At 35.1% G+C, this 27078-nt stretch overlaps 1 protein-coding gene across 1 annotated transcript; it reads right to left on the reverse strand.

The window, feature by feature from the left end:
• Nucleotides 1-3156: 3156 nt before the first annotated feature.
• LOC134855286 (dehydrogenase/reductase SDR family member 7-like) lies at nt 3157-13866 on the reverse strand. The gene is made up of 10 exons (XM_063871769.1): nt 13774-13866; nt 13159-13310; nt 12755-12910; nt 11673-11770; nt 8343-8447; nt 7864-7951; nt 7506-7552; nt 7003-7122; nt 5120-5283; nt 3157-3534 (listed from the first exon to the last, which is right to left on the reverse strand). The coding sequence occupies exons 1-10, from the start codon at nt 13788-13790 to the stop codon at nt 3468-3470; spliced, it is 1014 nt and encodes a 337-aa protein (XP_063727839.1). The 5' UTR covers nt 13791-13866; the 3' UTR covers nt 3157-3467.
• Nucleotides 13867-27078: the final 13212 nt, after the last annotated feature.

Genomic DNA, 27078 nt, shown 5'->3' on the forward strand with positions numbered 1-27078 from the left:
GGCGAAAACGGCCAGGATAAGTTGACAGGGTAAATTTCAAGAAAACTGGAAACTTTTCTCAACGTTAAAAATTACGATAAATTGACTTTTCTTAAAGCCATTCCATACCAGCTGCCTTATATTAAAAAAGGATGTAACTGTTTATGCAGGTAATTTCTTTGCGCCATGTTCCTTCAATCACACCATGAACCTCAGAAAAAAAAGCTTCCAAAAACGATCAAAAAGTCCAAATTTTGGTTTTTCCTAAGGTCAAAATATTTCATCTACAAGTTAGAGCGTAGCTGCTTCAAAAGGCAGGAAAAACTATCAGAACATTTTTTTCGAAAGAATCCAAAGTTTTAGGACTGCATTTTGAAAGAATTCCCATACATTGTTTTTTTTAATTGATATCTAAATCTCGGATTTGGCAGTGTAGTGGAAAAGTTTGCAAAACAGAGTTTTAAATTATCCCAATGAAATATTTATTTTCTTACAAAACTTTAAAAGTTGTCGATTCTGTGGTAAAATTTCTTGCAACCTGTTCCCTTGGTAAGAGTAGTTTTTGAGAAATGTCATTAGTTTCCAAAATCGGTCACAAAAAAATTGCGACTTTTCGTAAGGCTAATTTTTTTTTTAAAGCTAACTCCTTTGTGCAGCGAGGAAGCCCACAATCTGTTTTATTTCGAATCAACCATTAACCCGAGAACTGGCAGGGTAGTTTTCGAAACAAAAGTGTCCAAATACGGTAAAATGTTCAATTGACTTTTCCCAAGACCATTTTTTTCTAGGGAAATTAGGACTGAGACGCTTATTGAATGAAATTTCTCGGAATCTATCCTTTCGCATAAACCCTTGATATCAGATTTGGCAGGGCAGTTTTTGAGAACAAATTTCCAAAAATCAAAAACCGGTCAAACAAAAAATTGACTTTTCGGAGAGCCATTTGTTTGAGTAATGAATTTGAGCTTTGCAGCTGATTCAGGGGAGCGTTTCGCAACTCTTTCTTTTTATTGAACGCAAAATGTCCAATTTAGCAGGGTGCTTTTGAGAAAACTTACAAAACCCAAAAATATGGGCTTTTGTTGAAGGCTGTAGAAAATGAGAAAAGCGAAAAAAAACTAGAGAATATTTACAAACACTAGAAAGTGGGCAATCCTGCCAATCGTACCACTATTTTGAAAATCGGTAAAAGAGTTTTTAAGAAAAAATTAGAGAAAAAAGAAAAAACAATACACCGCGTCTCAAAAAAATCAAAAACCAAATCCCATACATTTTCATATTACCTATTTTAATCCAACAACATTTGCGTAAAACGAATTTTTTTTCTAAAATAGGAGAACAAAGCCAAAATAAAACGAGCAGACAAATAATAGACCGACGGCTTGAATCGAATCAGATTGTTTCCCTTTAAAAAAACAATTCTTGGTCAGATCGAACCCAGGGCATTTGCCATCCCAGGCGTATTAGTTACCTCCAAGCAGGGTGACCACTTTTTTGAGAGAAAAATTGTGACCTTTTTTTTAGCTCTGCCAAAGCACTAAAAAGTCCCTGTTTTGGCCAAAATTTCTATGCCGCAGGCATAATTTTGAATAAACAGGCTGAAAAAGTCAGTTTTAGGCACTTTTTGAAAAATTTTGAAAAAAAAATTGCGTTTTTTCGGCGCGCGCTCCCCCTTCAATATTAGTATATATTGGCGCCAAAGGCGCCTTTAGAAAAATTTTAGGGTCCGTCACCAAAGCCGTTGTGAATAGTGACCATTGAAAAAATAGTGACCAATTAGTGACCAATAGTGACTGGTCACTAAAATAGTGACCAAGTGGTCACCCTGCCTCCAAGTATTACGGAGAAGCTAAGAAATTCAAATTCGTTTACGGAAAAAAAATGTTTACGAGGAAAAAGCCTAGTACCCGGCTGCAAAACCCTTGCCAATCGCAATGGTAATTAAGTTGAATTTTTTTTGTACCTGCATGTTGTCGCAATTCAGCGAAATTTCACAGCATTTTACATCAGCAAAACAAGCTTTTTCAGCACAAAACATAGTTAAAATTCAATGAACGTCAACAACATGCGTGATCAACAAACATTCCAACTTAATGAAAATAGATCATCGCAATTTGCAAATTTTGCTGCCTATTACAAAAAGAAGGGGTTTAATCGCCAAACAAAATGGTGAAACCAGTGAGGATTCATAAAAAACGTGTTTTGAAAACACCCTGTGGAGGTTCGCTGAAACTTGACCACATTTTGAATCTGGTTAATTAGCATCGTAACGTTCGTAGTTTCATATTTGAGTAATTAGTTACGTGTACGTCGTGGTAATTACGAACTAGAGAATTGTCCGAAGTCGCTACCAGTGCATCTACTTCGCACTAATCTGCTCAAAACTGTTCACTAACAGCTCGGTGCAACTTTCAACAACGCAGTAGATAATAGATATGGAAGAAAATACAGATGTTTTGATGTACAGATAACGTCAATACGCAATAGCTCAATAAGCAATTTTATTCCTTGAAATAGCCAAACCAAAACGGCATTTTCGGTACAATTGCCGCAAAATTAGGGTATTTTCACTGTTTCTTGGGAGTTCGGAAAAACATAAGAGCAGACCTAAAACAACGTTTGACAAAAATTTCACAAACTTGCACCTCCCCATGCGACACACATAGTTCCGCCCCTGCCTCTACTACATGCTTCTATAAATGTTCAATTCTTCGAAATGTTCAATTCTTCGAAATGTTCAATTCTTCGAAATGTTCAATTCTTCTAAATGTTCAATTTTGGCTTCAGAAAACTTTCTAAATCAGAAATATAGATAGAGGTGTTTTAATACAATTCTTTTTTTCATATAGTAAGCATTTTACCGCATTAAATGTGTATGACGAATTACTATTTTGATATTTACAAACTCGAAATTAAGTTTCCATAATAAAGCCTCGAGCAAGTATTGCTAGTATAAGATAAATGATTCAGTCCAACGAATATTTATTTCAAAATAACCACGAATATTTACAGCACCTAGTCTAAAGCAGAACATCTAGCTGCATGGAAGTTTCAGTTATAGTCGAGAGATATTTTCCATCAGTGGCCCGCAAAAATGAGCTCATACAGCTCATTGTGTAAATTGCTTCCTTTAATATTTGAATCTGTTTAAAACATTTTTTTCAGTTTTATAACGACGAGTGGGCGGGCACTAATAGAAAATACATCACTAGAGTTTTATACCAGTTTCAACAACATTTACTGGTGAGAAATGGCAGCAGAGTATAGTAAGTAGCAAAATCACCTTGCAAAAAATTCTGTTGCGCTTGCGGGATTCGAACTCGAGACCTCATTACTACTACCAGTTTAGTAAAGGTCTAAAATTTCCCAAACACAATGCTCACAGGAGTCTACTGTTGTTATATATCGCACTGCCATTGGTATTCAAAAACATGAAGCTACATGCGCGTTATCGAGTCAACAATTATCATTTTCCAATCCGAATACAGTCACTCGGATTTGGTGAACACTCGCTGGTACTCCTTGAATCGTTTCTCCAACACGGGAACAGACAACCTGAAACGAAGAATGCTGGTTCTGCAAAATACAGTTTACAGATTTTATCATTACCAATCACAAACAATTCGAAAAAAATGCTCAAATATAAACACTCGAAGTCAAAATACAGTTCTTTAGTAGAAGAAACCTACAAAATCGACTTCGCATCAGATTTTTAAATCTTGTTTCCTTTAGTTTCCATATACCGTGACTTTATGATGAAATGGTAGCATAAGCAGTTGCAAATTAAGGGGGACTCCCCCTCAGGGATTTGGCCCCCTGCCGATCTAAAGGGTCCCCCTTTGTGCTACTTTGTGATATCCATTTTTGGCTGACTGACCCTAAAACTTTTTAAAAGCTCCTTGGGCACCAATACATACTAAAATTCAGGGGTGAGCGCGCGCCAAAAAAAACGCAATTTCAAATTTTTCCACAAAATGTCTAAAAGAGCCTTTTTGTGACCTGTTTTCTCAAAAAATTGACTGCGTCAGGAAAAATTTGGTTAAATAGGCTCTTTATAGTGATTTGTGAGAACTCACAAAATCAAATTTGTCGATCTGATCTTAAAAACCGCCCCGAGAAAATTATAGATCCGCCCCTGTGCACAGGTGTTCATTTCATATAGCCAACTTGATTTCAAACGTGAACTCGCCTCTTTTCAAGTCCCTTCACAATTCAATTTGGAAAAGCTTATTTAACGTAGTCATAATGCAATGAAGTTTGGCATGGTGAACAAACTGACAACTGTTAACATATTTGTTCTTCATACATCACATCTTAAAACTACGCATTTAGCAAAATTAACGCAAAAACGAACATAGAAATCGATTTTTTGAAAGGTGGGGGAAGTGGAAAAGACCCCCCTCGTAAAATTACAAATAGAGCGCTAATGGAGCGTAAGTTCTAATGTAGGAAATAACAAGAATTAAAACAGAGGCGAAGCTTCGCTTCGAATACACTAGCCAGAACGTGACAAATCGCACCTCTATAACGTGCAATAAGAAAAAATGGAAAAAAACCTCGAATTAGAAAAATTCGGCGACGTCTCGGATTCGATCTGCAATCTAGATATTTTGAGTCTCATACACTAACGACCACTCCGCCACGGATGCTTATTTAATCAGAAACACTGGCTACAAATAAAGCAGAGAACAGATGCTATGAAGTTTCCAACGCTACAGATCGTGATTACACCAAAAGTTCCCCCAAATAAGTGAACACTCGGCTCTTTTCCAGTTTCCCAACCCCCTCGTAAAAATACAAAACTAAGCTGTTCAAAAATTGTTTACACGGTATTTGGCATGTTAAAAAATGTGGCGAAAATTTGTTCACCTGTATACGCGGACACGTTTTGATACAGTTTATAACATGAAAAGTTATTTTAAATAGACTTCCATAAAATGAAATTCAGAAAAAAATCAAAAGGGGGGCTGTAAAAGAGACGAACACTTTTAATGAACATTTTATTTGCGAGTTAGGTTGAAAAAATAAGGTTCGTACTAATATACTAACGCTCGCAAGTGTACAAAACATTGAAAATAATGATAAAAATATAGAAGAGTGAATTAATTTTAAAAATTTTAACTTTTATAAACCAACTTACAGTTTGCTCATTGTGGGCATGTACTGTGCCAAGTATATGAAGAAGGAGACAGGTCTCTCGAATATCCACACCTCCGGACTCCTGTTGGCCAGAGAGACACTCATCAGTCTGGCTGTCCTCTCCGCCGTCATCCGCTTGTCAATCACTTTCCCACCTCCCGCACTCTACAACACCGACAAAAACTTGAAAAACTAGATTTTATTTCATTTTTGCAGTAACCGAACGACAACGAACGACTTATAATACATCAAAAACATCTTCACTGAAATCGATTTTCACAACAACGCATCTCTCGTCTCTAAAAAACTGATGCATTACATTGTTTTCGACTCCAATTTGGAATGTAAGTTTTTTTTTCAAGATCGTTTTTGTTCCACAGAACCAAAAAAGCTACATTTACACAGGATGTAAAGGCTGTTTCCGTATACAGTGATGATTTAAGCTGTCCAGGAAAAAAGAACACAACTTCAAACTTGATAGGCGTTTTTCTCAAATAAGGTTGACGAAAAACGCAGAAGATAAAACTTACTTAGAGCAGAAATAATATGGGGCAATTTGTTTTGCAAAATTAGGGACTTAAATTTTGCTCCAAAAACGAATCAGTTTCGGCTGTTTAGTCACTCAAAACTTACGCCGCTACTACCAAGTCAAATACTGACAAATTTATACCAAAGTGAGCCTCTTATGTAGCTCAAAAGCTTAAGAAGGATATAATTTTCAAAAATTGCAGCAAATAGTTTTAAAAATGATTTTAAGCACAGAAGTGAAGCGGAGCTTCGCATCACTTGCGACTCCACAAAAATTGTATTGCAAGCTAGCAGACAGGGAAGATAAGAAGAGCCACTAAATCCAAAGAAAACGGAACATTTTTTGAAGAAACCACAACTAAAAAAACTTCAAAATTTTATATGGAATGATGTTCTATCAGAGGAAAACACGTCCAGAAACACATTCAACGGCGTTTAATGAAAATTCATAACTAATTTTCGAGCAAAAAAATGTTGTCATGAAAAACTTCGAACTATAAATTCTATTCTGAGATTTATAAAGTTTTGTGCGATCCGGAGGAAAACATACAAATTAAGTTTCCCCAAACGACCCAAAGTTAGGCTAGTACGCCGATAAAGTATAAGCCGAAATTATTTAGGCCGAAAAAAAAAATCAAAAAAGGAAGTTCTACAAAGCCAAGGCTACAAATGGGTAGAATTACAAATGGCAGGAGTAAATGACACATAGAAATCTGCATACAGCAAAAAATCTAGAATCTGGCAATTAGGCCGACAAAACACAAGGAGAAAAATAATAAGCCAACAATTTTGTTCTGTGAACAAAGTAAATTACGGGAAAAAAGTCTGATACCCGGTTGCTATCTTCAAAAAAAAAAGAAAAAAAACACAATTAAACAATTTTCATGAAACGATGTTCTTTTAAGGAGAAAACGCCTCTAAGTTAAAGAAAAAACAGTTTTTAAACTATTTGCTCAAATTTTTGAAAATTATACCCTTCTCAATCTTTGTGGAGCTACATAAGAAGCTCACTTTGAGACAAAGTTGTCAGTATTTGACTTACTAGTTTTGGCGTAAGTCTTGATTGACTTAAAAGAAGCCAAAACTGATCCCTTTTTGGGGCAGAATTTAAGTCCTAAATTTTGCAAAACAAATTGCACCATATTATTTGTTAAAAATCTAAAATACTTTTGTCTTCATCATTTTTCAACTTTTTCAAACCAATTTGAAAAAGAAGCATTTTAAATTTCAAATTTTATGCGTTTAAATCAGCACTGTAGCGGATGGAAGATCGTAACTTGGTCTGCTTCCACTTTTGAAAAATAGTTAATTACAAAAACTATTCAAAATGACGAAAAATTGTGTATGTAATCTCACCTGGCCTGGAGTATTTGTAAATGCGTTTTCAGAGATGGCTGATTCCACTGGACCAGGCACAGCAAACAGCACATTGATGTCATGACTGTTTAGCTCAACACGCACACCCTCAAATGCACCCTAAATATAAAACTTCTTATGTCTGAATAGCACAGATGTGATTACTACTAACTTGGTAAAATTGTCGAAGCTGCGTTATTTAACTGCTTTAAACTGCTGTAATAGAGACTTTTTCTCAGTTATTTGATAGAGGAAAACCGTAAACGAGAACGCTAATTCCAAAATAGACAGATAAATTTTGAAAATTAAAAATAAAAGCTTGAATAACGGGTTCAAATGTCAATTCTAGAAAACCTTTCAAAATTAAAAAATTTCCCAGTGGCAATTCATGGAATACATATGAGATGAATACGCTATTATCTGATATACTCGCTTCACAAATTTGCAGTGCAGAGTTGAACCAATTTAGGCTAGTTTTTAATTAACTGGAAACTGTTACTTACGTGCAGAGCCGCCTTGGCTGCGCAATATCCAATTTGAAATGGTGCACCTAAAACAAAATGACAAACTTGATCTAATTATATAACCATAGTAACAAAAAAAGTATCTAACCAAAATACCAAAAAAAGATATCAAGAAAAATGAATCAAACAACTTGAATGATTTCTTTTCACAAAACTTTAGTCTGATTACCAATCTGGAGAATTATTGGTGTTCTAACTAGACATATTGGATTCAAAAACGACTTCCAGGAGAACTAATATATAAATAGCCAATTTTGAAATCATAGTAACGATACGATAATGGTCAGATAGCAACGAAAAAAAGCGCTATAAAGAACATGAAGTAATAGGTAACTACCATATTTGGCGACACTGGTAACCAGGACAATTTGACCCTTGACCCCTCTGTGAACCATATCCTTCGCTACCACTCGAGTAAGAGCCACCTGAAATAAACACAATTTTCAAAGTCATACTTCGTCAGTGATGCCAAATCATAACCAAAAAACACTGCCAAAAAAAAACACTTAAAAACAAGGATAGCGGTTTGCTGTGCAAGTAGCACAGAATTTTGCGACCATACTCTTCGAGAAAAAACTAAAACATTTATTTTGTTCAATTGAATGACGTTTTTTTTTGTGCGCGGTTTGATAAAAAGAGGGGACGAAAGCCTAAAACTTGAGCATATTCAAAACAATATCGAAGAGCCGCGCATCTAATTGCAAACTTGAGCTGATCAACTTTCATTTTCATAATATATACTGCGAAACAGTCAACATATTAGCCAACAATCAATCAGATCTTTTTAATTCCATATCTGGAGTTAAACAGACTAACCTGCGAGAAATAATCGAGTTCGAAAAGCTCCCTATCAACTGACAGATTTCCATCAAGGAAAGATCCCCGCTGTGTGCGACCTGCATTGTTGACCAAGATGTCCACCTGAAAAACAATTAAGCTTATGATGAAAAAACTGCCTCTGAAAACACACACAAAAAAAACATTTGTCTTAATCAAGGGCACAAAAATAATTCGCTCGAAAGCATAAAATATCATGAAGGAGCCAGAAACAGTAGAAAAAATTTCCCTTACAACAAACAAATGTGAAGAAATTTGTTACGCTCATCGAACGACGATATATGGGTCCAAAAAAAAAAAGAGAGATAGATCATAGCCTAGACCTTTTAAGCTAATAAGTTGAAAAAAAAAACAGAAAAACAAATATGAAACTGACGAAATTATACACTACAGCAGACAGGCTCAAAATATATCCGTTGGTTGACAAAAGTAAAGATTTGAGAAAATGATTTGGTGATTCTCTTATACATGTTGTTTACCTGGAAAAAGTATGTTCCGATGTGATAACGCTTGGTAATTGCAAGCGAAAGAAGCCTTTATAATTGGTAAGTATGTCTTTGATATAACTAATTTTGAGAAAATTAAATCGGATGCTAACTTCTTTAAGAATAGTGATAATTCTAATCAGCCCCCGGCTTTCTGCTAAATGAAAAAACCACTTTAGTTAACTAAATAGTTCCTTACACACCATCAAATTAGTTGAACAAAAGTTAATTAAAACTCGCATTTTCCATGAAATCTCTTTTAGGAAATGTAGCAACTTTGAGAGAAACCGGAATAGCTCTTTTGTGGTAACATTAACCGGAAAGTTTTCAAATTTTTAATTTTTCTAACATATAGCTTCTAACCAAATCCCCCACAACGTGATCAAAAGCCTTGGTGAAAATGTCAAATGTTGGCGTTCAATTTTAAAAATACTGTCGGTTTTCGTGAGAATTTTAATGAAATAATTTTAAAAAAAGCGCATCTCTGTGACGGGTCCAGGACAACAAGCCAGCGAGACTTCAAACCGATGAGACTTCAGGCCGAAATTTAAACTTTACAAGGACCTCAAATCACTATTTTTTCATCTGTAAAACGTTGCTTTTCAAAATTGTAGGCAAGTTTAGTCCGTAAGCTTTGTTCATGACAATGAATCACTTGGGATGGGCATCCGTTAATAATATCCGTTTTCTAAATTGCATAGCTTATAAACAAGAAAATTGCCTTCAGCCATGTTTTATTTTTCAATTTTCCTTAACATCATTCGGAGGCTTAAATTTTTGAAAACGCCAATAACTACTGGAGAAAGATCATGAAATTGATAAATTTTTCAAAAAAAAACTTTTCAAATTAATCATATTTCATGACTCAATAAGAAAATTTGCGGCTTGAAGTCCCTAATTTTACAATTCGGCTTCAAGTCCCGTCGGCTTGATGTCCGGCACCCCTCTGTGACTAATTCAATTCCTTCATTTTCTCAGAAATAGTTAGTTGACGACAAAAAATAGTTATTTAACTGAAATTCGGGGCCTGATTATAATCTACATGTGAAACTATGATAATTATAATCTACATTTGAATCTCAAGTCAATCACGTATTTTTGAGCCACTTCCAATTTTTGATGAAAAAAAAAGATTGCAACAAAACTTTAAAAGATATCGAAAAACGACTGAGGGTGAATAAACTTTGAATCTTTCTTTTAAAAAACACGAAAAAAACCACATGAACTAAATACTTTGAAAAGAAGTTCGTTCGATATTACATATTGGAATTATATCAATAGTCTTAACTTTAAATATATACAACAACTCCGATCCGTCAGATAAATTCTATATGAAATAAATACAACTACCCCAATCCAGAAATATGAAAATGCCAAGGGAAACCGATCCATCGTTCTACCAAACCCAACTTTTCTAGGGAGCAGAAACGGCAACATAGCAAGTGCAAGTATCAACGTAGCTCTACTGAAGCAATAGAAGCCAGCATATAAACTTGTGCTTAAATCGCTAAAACGCTTGTCTTAACCTAAATTTAGATAGTGAAGTTAAGATTTAATTAAAGCCTAACGTATGCTTCACTTTTCACCAGTAGCTCGATGCCGCCTTAACACAGAAGCACAAGGGAAGCAATAAATGCGCGGATAAATTTAGCAAAAGTAGCTCAAGCTAACGAATTAATTCCAAATTATTGTACGCATAAACATAGCCAACGAAAAGCGCCAATGAACGCAAAGACACAAAAAAATACTGACTTGATTTTTGAAAATACTTAAACGTTCGAATATCACAGAAAAAATTAATCGCCTTAGATCTCTTTGAATTTCGAGAACAATTTGTGATGGCCACTTTTTTGATAAAAATAATCCTATTTGAGAAAACTGGATCAATATGTAAACTGGATCAATATGTAAATTGTTGTTCTCAAATACAAGCAAAAACTGCAAAAGGAGGAGGCCAAGTTGAACTTCTCAAATGCAAGCAAAAATTGCAAAAGGAGGAGGTCAAGTTGAACTTCTCAAATACAAGCAAAAACTGCAAAAGGAGGAGGCCAAGTTGAACTTCTCAAATACAAGCAAAAACTGCAAAAGGAGGAGGCCAAGTTGAACTTCTCAAATACAAGCAAAAACTGCAAAAGGAGGAGGCCAAGTTGAACTTCTCAAATACAAGCAAAACTGCAAAAGGAGGAGGCCAAATTGAACGTCTCAGATACAAGCAAAAACTGCAGAAGGAGGAGGCCAAGTTGAACTTTTCAAATACAAGAAAAAAATGCAAAAGGAGGAGGCCAAGTTGAACTTCGCAAATACAAGCAAAACTGCAAAAGGAGGAGGCCAAGTTGAACGTCTCAGATACAAGCAAAAACTGCAGAAGGAGGAGGCCAAGTTGAACTTCTCAAATACAAGAAAAAAATGCAAAAGGAGGAGGCCAAGTTGAACTTCGCAAATACAAGCAAAAACTGCAAAAGGAGGCTTAAAGTGCAGGAACAAACAAGAAGAAAACGAGCTCAGAGAGAAATGCCGACTGCGTGATTTGACCGAAAGACCTCCAAACTTTGCATACGTTGTCTTCCCTGCTGGCGCATCAAGTTTTGATTAATTTACGTATGCTCTTTAAATGTATATCAGGAAGCACTGACTGTGGTTTAATAGAAATATATAGAAATTCAAGTAGAAAAAAATTCAAGTTGGAAAAAAGTGAACTCGTATTATGATACAAAAGGTTGCTTGCGTAAAATGCGAGTTGCATTAGAAAAAAATGGGCTTGCATGTCTGTTTCCTTGAAAAATAAACAGGGCTTTAGATGATACCAATTTGTCAATTCACTGACCTTTCCAAACTTTTCCACAATTTCCTGGAAAGAACTCTGATGCTGGTCAGTGTTTGTTACGTCTAGAGGCAGAACAAGACAGTCGCTGCACTGGAGCTCTAAACAAAATCGGATAATTTAGCCAAACTGGCAAGAATGAAGTCGATGAATGTATGAATTGACGCAATTTTTTCTGTTCTTAAGTTGAGCTATCCGTATAATCATATTCGTATTTGAGCATCTCAAAAAACTACCAGGTCCATTCAACAAGCTTCTATTTTTCCCATTGATTTAAAAAGTGCTCATTTTGTTCTCCTGTGAATTTTGACAAATTTTGCTCTACGAGACCCCAAAGCCAAATCTAGCAACACTATAAAATCGTTGTTTTTAAAGAAATTTCCTATCAATAAAATCTTACTATCACCAGCTGGTAAAATCATTAAATCATACAATAAAGAAATAACCCTCTTCTTCTCGTAAAATAAGCCTTTAAAATCGAAAGGGCCGAGAGGAGAGAAAATGAATCGAAATTTGTGATTACAAAAAGAAGAGCAGAGCCGAGAAAAATATTTTAAGTCGCATTTTACAATCACGTTTCTCACGTTGGCGTAAAATGGTTTTTTATCGCGAAGAAAGATGTTTCAAAAAACGATGGTTCTTAGTGTATTCTTAAGATTTGACTTTGGGGTCTTGCGGGGCAACAATTTACGAGAATTGCAGCTTTCAGTCGCACCAAAAATAAAGGACGAGAAAAACGCCGCATTTAAAATATTTTAATCGAATGTCCCACGTTTCGCCCGGCACATATTTGGCCTCTCTCAAATTTAGTGGCTCATTTCACCTCTCACACATTTCACCCCTAATACTATCACACATTTCGTACGCGCACGTTTCGTCCCCAACTTATTACACAGTTGATTAACCGCCGCTTTCTTAATGTACAATTTGAGGGGTGAAATGTGTGTGGGGCGAAATTGGCCAATAATTTCATTTGGGGCGAAATATGCCAATAGTTTCATTTAGGGCGAAATGTGCCAATAATTTCATTTGGGGCAAAATGTGTGAATACCATTTTAAGCCGTATAAATATTTCTAATTCGTACCTCTACACTTCTCGGCCACTTTCTCCAGCTGTTCTTTATTTCTAGAAGACAACACAACAGTGGAGCCACACTTGCTCATCTCGTAGGCCAACTTCTCCCCAATCCCACCTGACGCTCCAGTGATCCACACCACACAGTTGCGCAGATCACTGCTCTCTGCAAACATACATTTTGGAATAGCTTGGAAAAATTTAGCCTTGGTTTCTTCAGAAAGGCCAGTAGCGTGCACTAAATTTTTTTTCTAGCGGGGAGAGGGGTGGTTTTTGAAAAAAAAAAACAGGCTGAAATTGAAATTTTTGACCCTTTTGAAAATTTGGCAACCAGAATTGAGACTTGTGGCTATGCTTTTCTTATCAGTAAAAAAACGTAGCTTAACTGTAAAAACGGAGCAATAGTTTCCTTGCCTGGTTTGGTGCCGAAAATCTCGAGAAGCTTTGTGGATATGTCGCAGTCTATGAACAAGAGAGTGAGAAAACAGGCGAATAGGAACATAGACAGGAGAGGGGAGCAGAAGAGAAGGAAGAACAGGAGGGGCACACTCGCCACTTGCAGAGTCCTGAAAGAAACAATGATGTTGTTGTTGCTATGTTTTTGTTGTTGTTATAGTTGCTGTTGTTGTTTTTGTTTCTTGTGGATCTCTTCATACAACGGTGGGTTATGATGTCGTTGTTGCTATTAGCAGGGGATCAATAAGTCCCCCTTCCTGTGGTGGACCAGACGCGCGACGAAAGTCGCAGAAAATCGCACCGAAACAGCCTCCCGTATTTGAGAGCACAGAAAGCAATGAGAAGACCTTTTAAGAACTTTTAATAGAACCGTTAATAGAACTTTAATGGAACTTTTAAGAAACAACTCTCCCAAACCCCATATATAATTTTTCATAAATCGCGCATTACGCTTAAAATTATGTGAAAAATTTAGAACAGACCAGTAGTTTTTGAAAACTCAACAATGATAGTTTTGCTCAAAAGTTAAGCAGACGCCTTGCTTATGCCACTGATAAAGTTAAATAAAATAACCTGTACGAAAGGGTCATTTTGTAGATCCAGCAAAATATCCTAGTCCAGTCCAGATCGATCAGAACATTGAAATTAATCTGAAAGAGACTCGTAATGAATTTTGTTTCAATGATAAAAACATACTTCAATAGCAGTATGAGTAATCACATGCCATGCAAACGGCTCGGAAGGTTCTGAGCACAATTACAATTTTGGAAGCAAAAATCGAAAAAAAAATTAATGAAAATTTTTGGGGAAGATGGATACGTTAAACGTAAAACACTTCTTCACAACTAACTAAATAAAATCACGAAAAAATGTCCATGTAAACAAACTGATTAAAATTGTTTTGAACACCAAAAATGAAAAACGCATTTGAACCATTCGCAGTCCATTATCAGGGCTGTTCCAAGAAAAAGTGAAGACATCGTTTTCTATCAACACTCAAGGCCGCCAAAGTAATTTTTGACAGCGATCATTCTAACAGGAAACCATGGCACCGTCACTATACTAGCATAAGCAAAACTCAAGAAATAACGAAAAATGAATCAGCTACGTTTCATCTTTAAAACTACTGTGTTGAAATAACACCAGCCTTATTTTACTACACGGAGGGTAAACGGTAGTTTGCACCCAGTGCGATACAAAGCAACTTCTCAAAAACTGAACAACAAAAAACTTATAAGAAAAGCTTATAAAAAGCAGTTCTCACACTAGCCAACTAAAAGTTGGAAATGAGTAAAGAACGCAAGTACATCGAAAAAAACACTGACTTTGTTGAAAAAAATCTCAATTTTCGGTATTCAAAGAAAAAATAGATGCCCTTTAAGCTCTTAGATCAATTTATGATTGGCGCTTTTTTGATAACAACTTGAAAAAACTGGATCAATAGGTAAAACTTTTATTGCGCTGGAAATCTACAAATTAAATTCCACTTTCGAAACAAGAAATTTTTCACGTTTTTTTGCGCTATTTCGACATTCGTATTAGGAGAGTGCTATTTACGCATTTTTCAGCAGATGAATTTCAGTTGATCTCAAAAAGTGATTTATACCTAAGTGCATTCATAAATGCATTAATATATTTGAATGCACATCTGTATTTATTAGAGCATTTTAAGACTTTATCATTGAAAAAAAAAATCACCGAGACCTATATAAGAGTCTTCACTATGTTCATTACTCTTAAGAAGTATTTCAATTCAGGCCAATTATTCAAGATACAGGCAGTTTGTTAGATTCCTCTGGTAAAACTTGATATCAGACAAACCAATGTTTTGATTCATTTAGAACAGAAACTGCATTCATCGCGTTTTTACAAGAAAAAAATCAACTTATTTGAAAAAATTAGCTGAAATTTTCGTCTGCATGGAAAATTTTAATGACTAAACAAGAATTTTCCCAACTCTAGGCAGTTTCACAACAAATTCGGCAGTTATCTTGGTAAATGAAAGCAATTTTCTCAAAATATTACAAGCATTTGGCCAGCCACAAAACGTCCCCTCGCATGACTAAAAGATTAAAATATGAGAGAAAATAAAAATTCCTTCAAAAAAGTGGTCTGAAAATTCTCAAATATACCAAAAAACCATTGCTACACTTGGAACAAAATTAACTAGAAAGTTCCATACAATTACCATAACAAAGCATTTGAAGATTGACAAAGATATTACTTATGGTGGAATCCCTCATAGGCGAAGGACCGAATGGACGAAACCATCAGCCAATCAGATTTCAGTATTCCACAATTTGGAAAAAAAGCGTGAAAATCTCAAAGAAAGTAAACATTTCCAGGTTTACTTATTACATTAATCACCAGCGGATTGGGAAGGAGGCGGACGCCCACCCCACCCTCGGGAACTCGACCCCCTGCTGACTCAAAGTATTATTTTGAAAAGTTCATTTTTGGTGATGGACCCAAAAATTTTTCTAAATGCCAATTTTGAGGGAAGCGCGCGCCGAAAAAAAGGAATTTTTTGGTCAGAATTTTTCAAAAATTGCTTTGAACGCCTTTTGAACAGTTTTTTTTTCAAAATTTTGGCTGCGGCGCAGAAAATTTGGTCAAAATGGGGTCTTTATAATGATTTAAGAGAGCTCAAAAAATCAAATTGGTCGACCTAAAAAAATGTCGACAAAATTTTCAACTTTTTGAAAATCCGCCCCCCTTAAGAAAAACCTAGATCTGCCCCTAATATTAATATTGGCCGAATATAAAAACGGCAAAACTATGCAAAACTTTCAAATTGTCAGACCGCCCGCAAGTTGGAATAAATTTTATGTTTCGAGGGTTTTGTTATAAAATAAGCAAAAAACTGCTTCATTTAATTCCTTTTAATTGACTTTCGACTGTTTTGTTTTCGGTACTCCGCCAATTCGGTCCTTTGTCCATGACAATAGCCACCATTACTGATATCTAATTAGAATTATGATGCAAGTTTCTAAAAACTACCTCTAAGAACTAAGACGAAAAAAAATATTGAATCCAGCCATTCAGCCGCAAAAAACTGACATCTAGATCAAAAAAATTTTTGATGCTTATTGTTCGAGGTCATAAAACCAAATGTATGAAGTTATATTTGGTGCTCAAAATTGAATTTTTTAAATACTGAAAGACTTATTGGAATAAAACACAGAAGGTACGCGAAAAAACATTCAGACCAAACCCAAACAACCGACAAACAAATCCGATTAGTCAAGAAACATTAGAAAAAGCATTTGCATGAGAAAAAACAACCATCTTACCTTATCACGACAATTTTCAGTCAACCTGTGACAAATTGCTTAACGGAACACTTGAATTCAAAAATCCGGATCAATCCAAACTTGTTTTCATCTGAACATTTGAAAGTAACTTTGAAAACGTGCAATTTTTGCTCTAATTTTAGTTTCTTCCCCAGAAAGCGATACTTCTCAGATTAGCTAGCAGAAATTATTTGAAAACCAATGACAAAAAGCGACTGCCAAAAAATAGGATTAAACGAGATAAATATTCACACCAAAAAGAACCACTCTTACGAAAACAAAATTTAAAATTTTGGTTTTGTTAAATTGCGAGTGAAGATCAATTTCCGTTCCAAGAATTAGTTTACTAGCGCAGATTAAAAAAAAAAAGAACGATGCTAAACCAATTTTGGACATCTTTTTGCCATATACTTCATCCCGAAATATACTAAAAACTCTCACCTGCTTTTCTCGCAACGGAGTAGTTTTCTTTAAAACTTCAACTAATTTGCGACTGAAAAGCTCAAAACTGATCTGATACCATCGATTCCTTGCGAACTTACTTGAGGCATCTGAAGGAGGTGGAAAATTTGACCGCAATTTCAGCTTATATTATGGAATAGGTGGATGCAACAACAGTTAAAACACAAGTTATCTGACTGTTATCGCCATTATCACTCACCAATCATTAATACAAAATCGAAAAGAATGTTCTAATCTGTTATTAATACAAGTAGTAAAAAATCAAACTATTTTCGAAAAATGGAAACTTTCTTCGTCGAGTATTTCAGGAGAGTTATTTTAAACTCATGCTCAAAACATGGGCAACACACAGTAAAAAGTGTTGACGTAACAGGGAAAAAATCAGGGCAAAGAATATGCCACCTCATAGCTCTTTCAACTTCTAAAATCTTCAACACTTGACACTTTAATACGCTAATTACACAGATACGAAGCGTAACTTGGCTAAAACTTCAATGAAACTAAAGTATAGCATTACAGCTTATCGACACAAAAGCAAAGATGGACTTCGCATACACAAGCGAAAAAGCGACAAAGAGTAGCTCTTCCAAAATCAAACACTAAAAAATGAAACAAAACAAAAACTATGAAAAGAAAAACTCGCTACAACTGTAGATATTCCAGAATCTAACCACCAATCTCGAGATTAATAATCATCCGTCCTAGCTTCTACTCCATGCGCACTTGAAAATTCTCAAACACTATACACCAAAAAACCATATGCAAAAATCAAATGTTATTGCAGCAAATAAAAACCAGACTAGGGGTCCAAACACAGCTGGAGGTAAATGTTTTATAACTTTAAATGAGCTGACGCTTATAAGTAAATTTCAAAATGCCAAAAAAGTTCTTGGCTGATTATTTATCAAATTTACTAAGAAAAAGTTTTTTCGAGGGAGATCAGTAGAATATCCCATTTTGATTATTTCTTAACCTCTAAACTGGCATGGTGGTTTTGGATAAATTGAGCGAAGTCCACAAAATGAGACAAAACGTTATTTATTCGATGTTTACCAGATCCATAGCGAATTCCTCGTCAGAATTAGTAGAATCAGTCTTTGCACTGGACTCCTAATTCTTGTTCGTTCCATTGAAACCTCAATGGCAAAATTGTCACGATAGTTTTCGAGAAAATCAAAACTATCACTATTACGAAAAACGAAATGTTTTAGGTCCAAAAATCATGGCCTCTGTTCGTTTAATTTAACTCCTAATTTGAGATACAACTATTTAATTTCCGAGGTTTCCAAAAAAACGGGCAAAAAGTGGAATTTGTATAAAAATGGAATTTAATGTGGCCGTTAATTCAAAAATGAATGAAAAGGTCAAATAATGGATGTTTTAATTCCATAGCTGATTGGTAAATTCCGTTGATGCAGGGGATATCCCTAAAACTTGTTCTGCAATTGCAACTTCAATCTCAGATTTGGCTCACCATTTCAAAACGAAGACTTTCTAAAACAAATAGATTTTATACAGAAAAGTATAAGCCAGCAAATAGAAGAGCAGATTTGGCAGGGTAGTTTCCCACAAAAGTTTTCGAGAAATGGTAAAAATTATAAAAGGATTCTCTTAAATCAACAAGTTTTCTCCAAATATTACGTGCAAAGCGGCTTATGCAGAACAAAATTCTGCTACCTTTTTTTAATGAACTCTCAATTTGAAATTTGGCAGAGTACTTCGAAACAATTATCAAAACTCAGTCAATTTATATTTGTATAACTTTATTCTACAAAAATAAGGACCTAGCCACTTTCAAGCGTGGAGGAGTCCTGACACCAATTTTTCAGATTGAACTCTTGATCTCGGATTTAAAGAGGATAGTTTTCGAGAAAAAGAAAATATTTTCGAAGAAACGATCAACAGTTAAAAATTTGGGCATTTTCCAAGGCCATAACTATTTTATACAAAGACAAGGGCATAGCAGTTTATGCATATGGGATTCTGCACACAAGGGAGTAGCCGTTCTTTTCATCGGTCTTTCAACCAAATTTGTGAAAACAGTGTGCCACCAAAATTAGCACAATATTTGCGACTTAGGTTCGGAATTGAAAAGCGCTTCGTGTTAAGACACTGCGCTTCATAATTTAAACAGAAATTAGGAACGAAACTAACAAAATTTATAAAAATCATGCTAGAAAACTACATCTGCAAAAGCTTCATAACAGTTTGTCTCGATTGATGTTTCAAAAATGTAAGACACAGTCGATAAGCACTAGCAACAGTGTTCAGCAAGTATTCAAAAACAAAAGCATAAAAATTTATTTTAGCTGTTTGAACGACCAATATAAAACGACTGGAAAAAACAAAAACAAGGATAGCCGGTTACTGTGCAAGTACCACAGAACACGTAGTCTTAAAAATACACTAGTAAAACTGTACTAGAAAGTTCCATACAATTACCATAACAAAGCATTTCAAGATTAACAAAGATATTACTTATGATGGAATCCCTCATAGGCGAAGGACTGAATGGCAAAACCATCAGCCATTCAGATTTCAGTATTCCACAATTTGGAAAGAAAGCGTGAAAATCTCAAAGAAAGTAAACATTTCCAGGGACTTAATACATTAATCACCAGCGGATTGGGAAGGGGGCGGACGCCCACCCCACCCTCAGGAACTCCACCCCCTGCCGACACAAAGGGTCGCCCCTTTGTATGATTTGGAAAAATCCATTTTTGGTGATGGACCCAAAAATTTTTCTAAATGCTAATTTTGAGCGGAGCGAGCGCCGAAAAAAAAGAAATTTTTTGGTCGAAATTTTTCAAAAATTGCCTTAACACGCCTTTTGACCAGTTTTTTTCAAAATTTTAGCTGCGGCATGAAAATTTGGTCAAAATGGGGTCTTTATAGTGATTTAGGAGAGCTCAGAAAATCAAATTGGTCGACCTAAAAAAGTGGTCGACCTTAAAAAAGGACGACAAAATTTTCAATTTTTTGAAAATCCGCCCCCTTGAAAAAAACCTAGATCCGCCCCTAATATTAATATTCGCCGAATATAAAAACGGCAGAATTATGCAAAACTTTCAAATTGTCAGACCGCCCGCAAGTTGGAACAAATTTTATGTTTCAAGGGTTTTGTTATAAAATAAGCAAAACACTGCTTCATTTATTTCCTCTTGACTGTTTTTGTTTTCGGTACTCCGCCATGAGTCCTTTGTCCATAGCAAGAGCCACCATTACTTATATCCAATGAGAATTATGCAAGTTTCTAAAAAACTACCTTTAAGAACTAAAACAAAAAAAATCTTGACCCCAGCCATTCAGCCGCAAAAAACTGACATCTATTTCAAAATCTTTTTTGTTGCTAATTTTTCGAGGCCAGAAAAACCAAATGTATGAAGTTATATTTAGTGCTCAAAATTGAATTTTTTAAATACTGAAAGACTTATTGAAATAAAACACAGAAGGTACGCGAACAAATATTCAGACAAAACCCAAACAACCGACAAACAAATCAGATTAGTTAAGAAACATTAAAAAATGCATTTGCATGATAAAAAACAACCATCTTGCCTTAGCACGACAATTTTCAGTCAACCTGTGACAAATTGCTTAACGGAAAACTCTTTAAGTCAAAAACTCTCGAATTCAAAAATCCGGATCAATCCAAACTTGTTTTCATCTGAACATTTGATTTTAACTTTGAAAACGTGCAATTTTTGCTCTTATTTCAGTTTCTTCCCCAGAAAGCGATACTTCTCAGATTAGCTAGCAGAAATTATTAGAAAACCAATGACAAAAAGCCACTGCCAAAAAAAAAGATTAAACGAGATAAATATTCAAACCAAAAAGAACCACTCTTACGAAAACAAAATTTAAAATTTTGGTTTTGTTAAATTGCGAGTGAAGATCAATTTCCGTTCCAAGAATTAGTTTACCAGCGCAGATAAAAATAAAAAGAACGATGCTAAACCAATTTTGGACATCTTTTTGCCATATACTTAATCCCGAAATATACTAAAAACTCTCACCTGCTTTTCTCGCAACGGAGTAGTTTTCTTTAAAACTTCAACTGACTTGCGACTGAAAAGCTCAAAACTGATCTGATACCATCGATTCCTTGCGAACTTACTTGAGGCATCTGAAGGAGGTGGAAAATTTGACAGCAATTTCAGCTTATATTATGGAATAGGTGGATGCAGCAACAGTTAAAACACAAGTTATCTGACTGTTATCGCCATTATCACTCACCAATCATTAATACAAAATCGAAAAGAATGTTCTAATCTGTTATTAATACAAGTAGTAAAAAATCAAACCATTTTCGAAAAATGGAAACTTTCTTTGTCGAGTATTTCAGGAGAGTTATTTTAAACTCATGCTCAAAACATGGGCAACATACAGTAAAAAGTGTTGACGTAACAGGGAAAAAATCAGGGCAAAGAATATGCCACCTCATAGCTCTTTCAACTTCTAAAATCTTCAACACTTGACACTTTAATACGCTAATTACACAGATACGAAGCGTAACTTGGCTAAAACTTCAATGAAACTAAAGCATAGCATTACAGCTTATCGACACAAAAGCAAAGCTGGACTTCGCATACACAAGCGAAAAAGCGACAAAGAGTAGCTCTTCCAAAATCAAACACTAAAAAAATGAAACAAAACAAAAACTATGAAAAGAAAAACTCGCTACAACTGTAGATTTTCCAGAATCTAACCACCAATCTCGAGATTAATAATCATCCGTCCTAGCTTCTACTCCATGCGCACTTGAAAATTCTCAAACACTATACACCAAAAAACCATATGCAAAAATCAAATGTTATTGCAGCAAATAAAAACCAGACTAGGGGTCCAAACACAGCTGGAGGTAAATGTTTTATAACTTTAAATGAGCTGACGCTTATAAGTAAATTTCAAAATGCCAAAAAAGTTCTTGGCTGATTATTTATCAAATTTACTAAGAAAAAGTTTTTTCGAGGGAGATCAGTAGAATATCCCATTTTGATTATTTCTTAACCTCTAAACTGGCATGGTGGTTTTGGATAAATTGAGCGAAGTCCACAAAATGAGACAAAACGTTATTTATTCGATGTTTACCAGATCCATAGCGAATTCCTCGTCAGAATTAGTAGAATCAGTCTTTGCACTGGACTCCTAATTCTTGTTCGTTCCATTGAAACCTCAATGGCAAAATTGTCACGATAGTTTTCGAGAAAATCAAAACTATCACTATTACGAAATGTTTTAGGTCCAAAAATCATGGCCTCTCTTCGTTTAATTTAACTCCTAATTTGAGATACAACTATTTAATTTCCGAGGTTTCCAAAAAAACGGGCAAAAAGTGGAATTTGTATAAAAATGGAATTTAATGTGGCCGTTAATTCAAAAATGAATGAAAAGGTCAAATAATGGATGTTTTAATTCCATAGCTGATTGGTAAATTCCGTTGATGCAGGGGATATCCCTAAAACTTGTTCTGCAATTGCAACTTCAATCTCAGATTTGGCTCACCATTTCAAAACGAAGACTTTCTAAAACAAATAGATTTTATACAGAAAAGTATAAGCCAGCAAATAGAAGAGCAGATTTGGCAGGGTAGTTTCCCACAAAAGTTTTCGAGAAATGGTAAAAATTATAAAAGGATTCTCTTAAATCAACAAGTTTTCTCCAAATATTACGTGCAAAGCGGCTTATGCAGAACAAAATTCTGCTACCTTTTTTTTAATGAACTCTCAATTTGAAATTTGGCAGAGTACTTCGAAACAATTATCAAAACTCAGTCAATTTATATTTGTATAACTTTATTCTACAAAAATAAGGACCTAGCCACTTTCAAGCGTGGAGGAGTCCTGACACCAATTTTTCAGATTGAACTCTTGATCTCGGATTCAAAGAGGATAGTTTTCGAGAAAAAGAAAATATTTTCGAAGAAACGATCAACAGTTAAAAATTTGGGCATTTTCCAGGGCCATAACTATTTTATACAAAGACAAGGGCATAGCAGTTTATGCATATGGGATTCTGCACACAAGGGAGTAGCCGTTCTTTTCATCGGTCTTTCAACCAAATTTGTGAAAACAGTGTGCCACCAAAATTAGCACAATATTTGCGACTTAGGTTCGGAATTGAAAAGCGCTTCGTGTTAAGACACTGCGCTTCATAATTTAAACAGAAATTAGGAACGAAACTAACAAAATTTATAAAAATCATGCTAGAAAACTACATCTGCAAAAGCTTCATAACAGTTTGTCTCGATTGATGTTTCAAAAATGTAAGACACAGTCGATAAGCACTAGCAACAGTGTTCAGCAAGTATTCAAAAACAAAAGCATAAAAATTTATTTTAGCTGTTTGAACGACCAATATAAAACGACTGGAAAAAACAAAAACAAGGATAGCCGGTTACTGTGCAAGTACCACAGAACACGTAGTCTTAAAAATACACTAGTAAAACTGTACTAGAAAGTTCCATACAATTACCATAACAAAGCATTTCAAGATTAACAAAGATATTACTTTTGATGGAATCCCTCATAGGCGAAGGACTGAATGGCAAAACCATCAGCCATTCAGATTTCAGTATTCCACAATTTGGAAAGAAAGCGTGAAAATCTCAAAGAAAGTAAACATTTCCAGGGACTTAATACATTAATCACCAGCGGATTGGGAAGGGGGCGGACGCCCACCCCACCCTCAGGAACTCCACCCCCTGCCGACACAAAGGGTCGCCCCTTTGTATGATTTGGAAAAATCCATTTTTGGTGATGGACCCAAAAATTTTTCTAAATGCTAATTTTGAGCGGAGCGAGCGCCGAAAAAAAAGAAATTTTTTGGTCGAAATTTTTCAAAAATTGCCTTAACACGCCTTTTGACCAGTTTTTTTCAAAATTTTAGCTGCGGCATGAAAATTTGGTCAAAATGGGGTCTTTATAGTGATTTAGGAGAGCTCAGAAAATCAAATTGGTCGACCTAAAAAAGTGGTCGACCTTAAAAAAGGTCGACAAAATTTTCAATTTTTTGAAAATCCGCCCCCCTTGAAAAAAACCTAGATCCGCCCCTAATATTAATATTCGCCGAATATAAAAACGGCAGAATTATGCAAAACTTTCAAATTGTCAGACCGCCCGCAAGTTGGAACAAATTTTATGTTTCAAGGGTTTTGTTATAAAATAAGCAAAACACTGCTTCATTTAATTCCTCTTGACTGTTTTTGTTTTCGGTACTCCGCCATGAGTCCTTTGTCCATAGCAAGAGCCACCATTACTTATATTCAACGAGAATTATGCAAGTTTCTAAAAAACTACCTCTAAGAACTAAAACAAAAAAAATCTTGACCCCAGCCATTCAGCCGCAAAAAACTGACATCTATTTCAAAATCTTTTTTGTTGCTAATTTTTCGAGGCCAGAAAAACCAAATGTATGAAGTTATATTTAGTGCTCAAAATTGAATTTTTTAAATACTGAAAGACTTATTGGAATAAAACACAGAAGGTACGCGAACAAATATTCAGACAAAACCCAAACAACCGACAAACAAATCAGATTAGTTAAGAAACATTAAAAAATGCATTTGCATGATAAAAAACAACCATCTTGCCTTAGCACGACAATTTTCAGTCAACCTGTGACAAATTGCTTAACGGAAAACTCTTTAAGTCAAAAACTCTCGAATTCAAAAATCCGGATCAATCCAAACTTGTTTTCATCTGAACATTTGATTTTAACTTTGAAAACGTGCAATTTTTGCTCTTATTTCAGTTTCTTCCCCAGAAAGCGATACTTCTCAGATTAGCTAGCAGAAATTATTAGAAAACCAATGACAAAAAGCCACTGCCAAAAAATAAGATTAAACGAGATAAATATTCAAACCAAAAAGAACCACTCTTACGAAAACAAAATTTAAAATTTTGGTTTTGTTAAATTGCGAGTGAAGATCAATTTCCGTTCCAAGAATTAGTTTAGCAGCGCAGATAAAAATAAAAAGAACGATGCTAAACCAATTTTGGACATCTTTTTGCCATATACTTAATCCCGAAATATACTAAAAACTCTCACCTGCTTTTCTCGCAACGGAGTAGTTTTCTTTAAAACTTCAACTGACTTGCGACTGAAAAGCTCAAAACTGATCTGATACCATCGATTCCTTGCGAACTTACTTGAGGCATCTGAAGGAGGTGGAAAATTTGACAGCAATTTCAGCTTATATTATGGAATAGGTGGATGCAGCAACAGTTAAAACACAAGTTATCTGACTGTTATCGCCATTATCACTCACCAATCATTAATACAAAATCGAAAAGAATGTTCTAATCTGTTATTAATACAAGTAGTAAAAAATCAAACCATTTTCGAAAAATGGAAACTTTCTTTGTCGAGTATTTCAGGAGAGTTATTTTAAACTCATGCTCAAAACATGGGCAACATACAGTAAAAAGTGTTGACGTAACAGGGAAAAAATCAGGGCAAAGAATATGCCACCTCATAGCTCTTTCAACTTCTAAAATCTTCAACACTTGACACTTTAATACGCTAATTACACAGATACGAAGCGTAACTTGGCTAAAACTTCAATGAAACTAAAGCATAGCATTACAGCTTATCGACACAAAAGCAAAGCTGGACTTCGCATACACAAGCGAAAAAGCGACAAAGAGTAGCTCTTCCAAAATCAAACACTAAAAAAATGAAACAAAACAAAAACTATGAAAAGAAAAACTCGCTACAACTGTAGATTTTCCAGAATCTAACCACCAATCTCGAGATTAATAATCATCCGTCCTAGCTTCTACTCCATGCGCACTTGAAAATTCTCAAACACTATACACCAAAAAACCATATACAAAAATAAAATGTTAATGCAGCAAAAATAAACCAGACTAGGGGTCAGTCACAGCTGGAGGTAAATGTTTTATAATTTCAAATGAGCTGACGCTTATGCATAAATTTCAAAACTCCAAAAATTGAAAAGTTCTCGGCTAATTATTTATCAAATTAACTGAGAAAAAGTTTTTTCGAGGGAGATCAGTAGAACATCCCCTTTTGATTAATTTCTTAACCTCTGAACTGGCATGGTGGTTTGGATAATTGAGCGAAGTCCACAAAGGGGGACAAAATGTCATTTATTCCCTGTTAACAAGATCCATAGCGAATTCCTCGTCAGAATTGGTAGAATCAGTCTTTGCACTGGACTCCTAATTCTTGTTCGTTCCATTGAAACCTCCATTGCAAAATTGTCACGATAGTTTTAAAGAATATCAAAACTGTCACTATTACGAAAAACGAAATGTTTTAGGTCCAAAATTGCTTCCTATAGAATATAAGCCCTGAGAGCTTAAAAGGCAAAAAATCATGGCCTCTTAAAAAGCAAAAATATTGAAAAAAGAAAATTAAAAAGACAAATATTGGATGTTTTAATTCCATAGGTGATTGGTAAATTCCGTTGATGCAGGGGATATCCCTAAAACTTGTTCTCCAATTGCAACCTTACCCTCAGATTTGGCTCACTATTTCAAAACGAAGACTTTCTAAAATAAATAGATTTTCTAAAGAAAATTTTAAGCGAGCAAAAAGAAGAGCAGAAAAAATTCAGTTAGTTGTCCTTTTAATTAAACCTTAACTCACAGATTTGGCAGTGTAGTTTCCAACGAAATTTTTGAGAAATGGCAAAAATTATAAAAGGATTCTCTTAAATCAACAAGTTTTCTCCAAACAGTACGTGCAAAGCGGCTTATGCAGAACAAAAAATAAGGACCTAGCCACTTTCAAGCGTGGAGGAGTCCTGACACCATATTTTCAGATTGAACTCTTGATCTCGGATTTAAAGAGGATAGTTTTCGAGAAGAAAATATTTTCGAGGAAACGATCAACAGTTCAAAATTTGGGCATTTTCCAGGGCCATAACTATTTTCTACAAAAACAAGGGCGTAGCAGTTTATGCAGATGAGACTCTGCACACAAGGGAGTAGCCGTTCTTTTCATCGGTCTTTCAACCAAATTTGTGAAAACAGTATGCCGCCAAAAATAGCACAAGATTTGCGACTTAGGTTCGGAATTGAAAAGCACTTCGTGTTAAGACACTGCGCTTCATTATTTGAACAGAAATTAGGACCGAAACTAACAAAAAAAATTA

Source organism: Symsagittifera roscoffensis, chromosome 10 (assembly GCF_963678635.1).
Source record: "Symsagittifera roscoffensis chromosome 10, txSymRosc1.1, whole genome shotgun sequence".
Classification (NCBI taxonomy): domain Eukaryota; kingdom Metazoa; phylum Xenacoelomorpha; order Acoela; family Convolutidae; genus Symsagittifera; species Symsagittifera roscoffensis.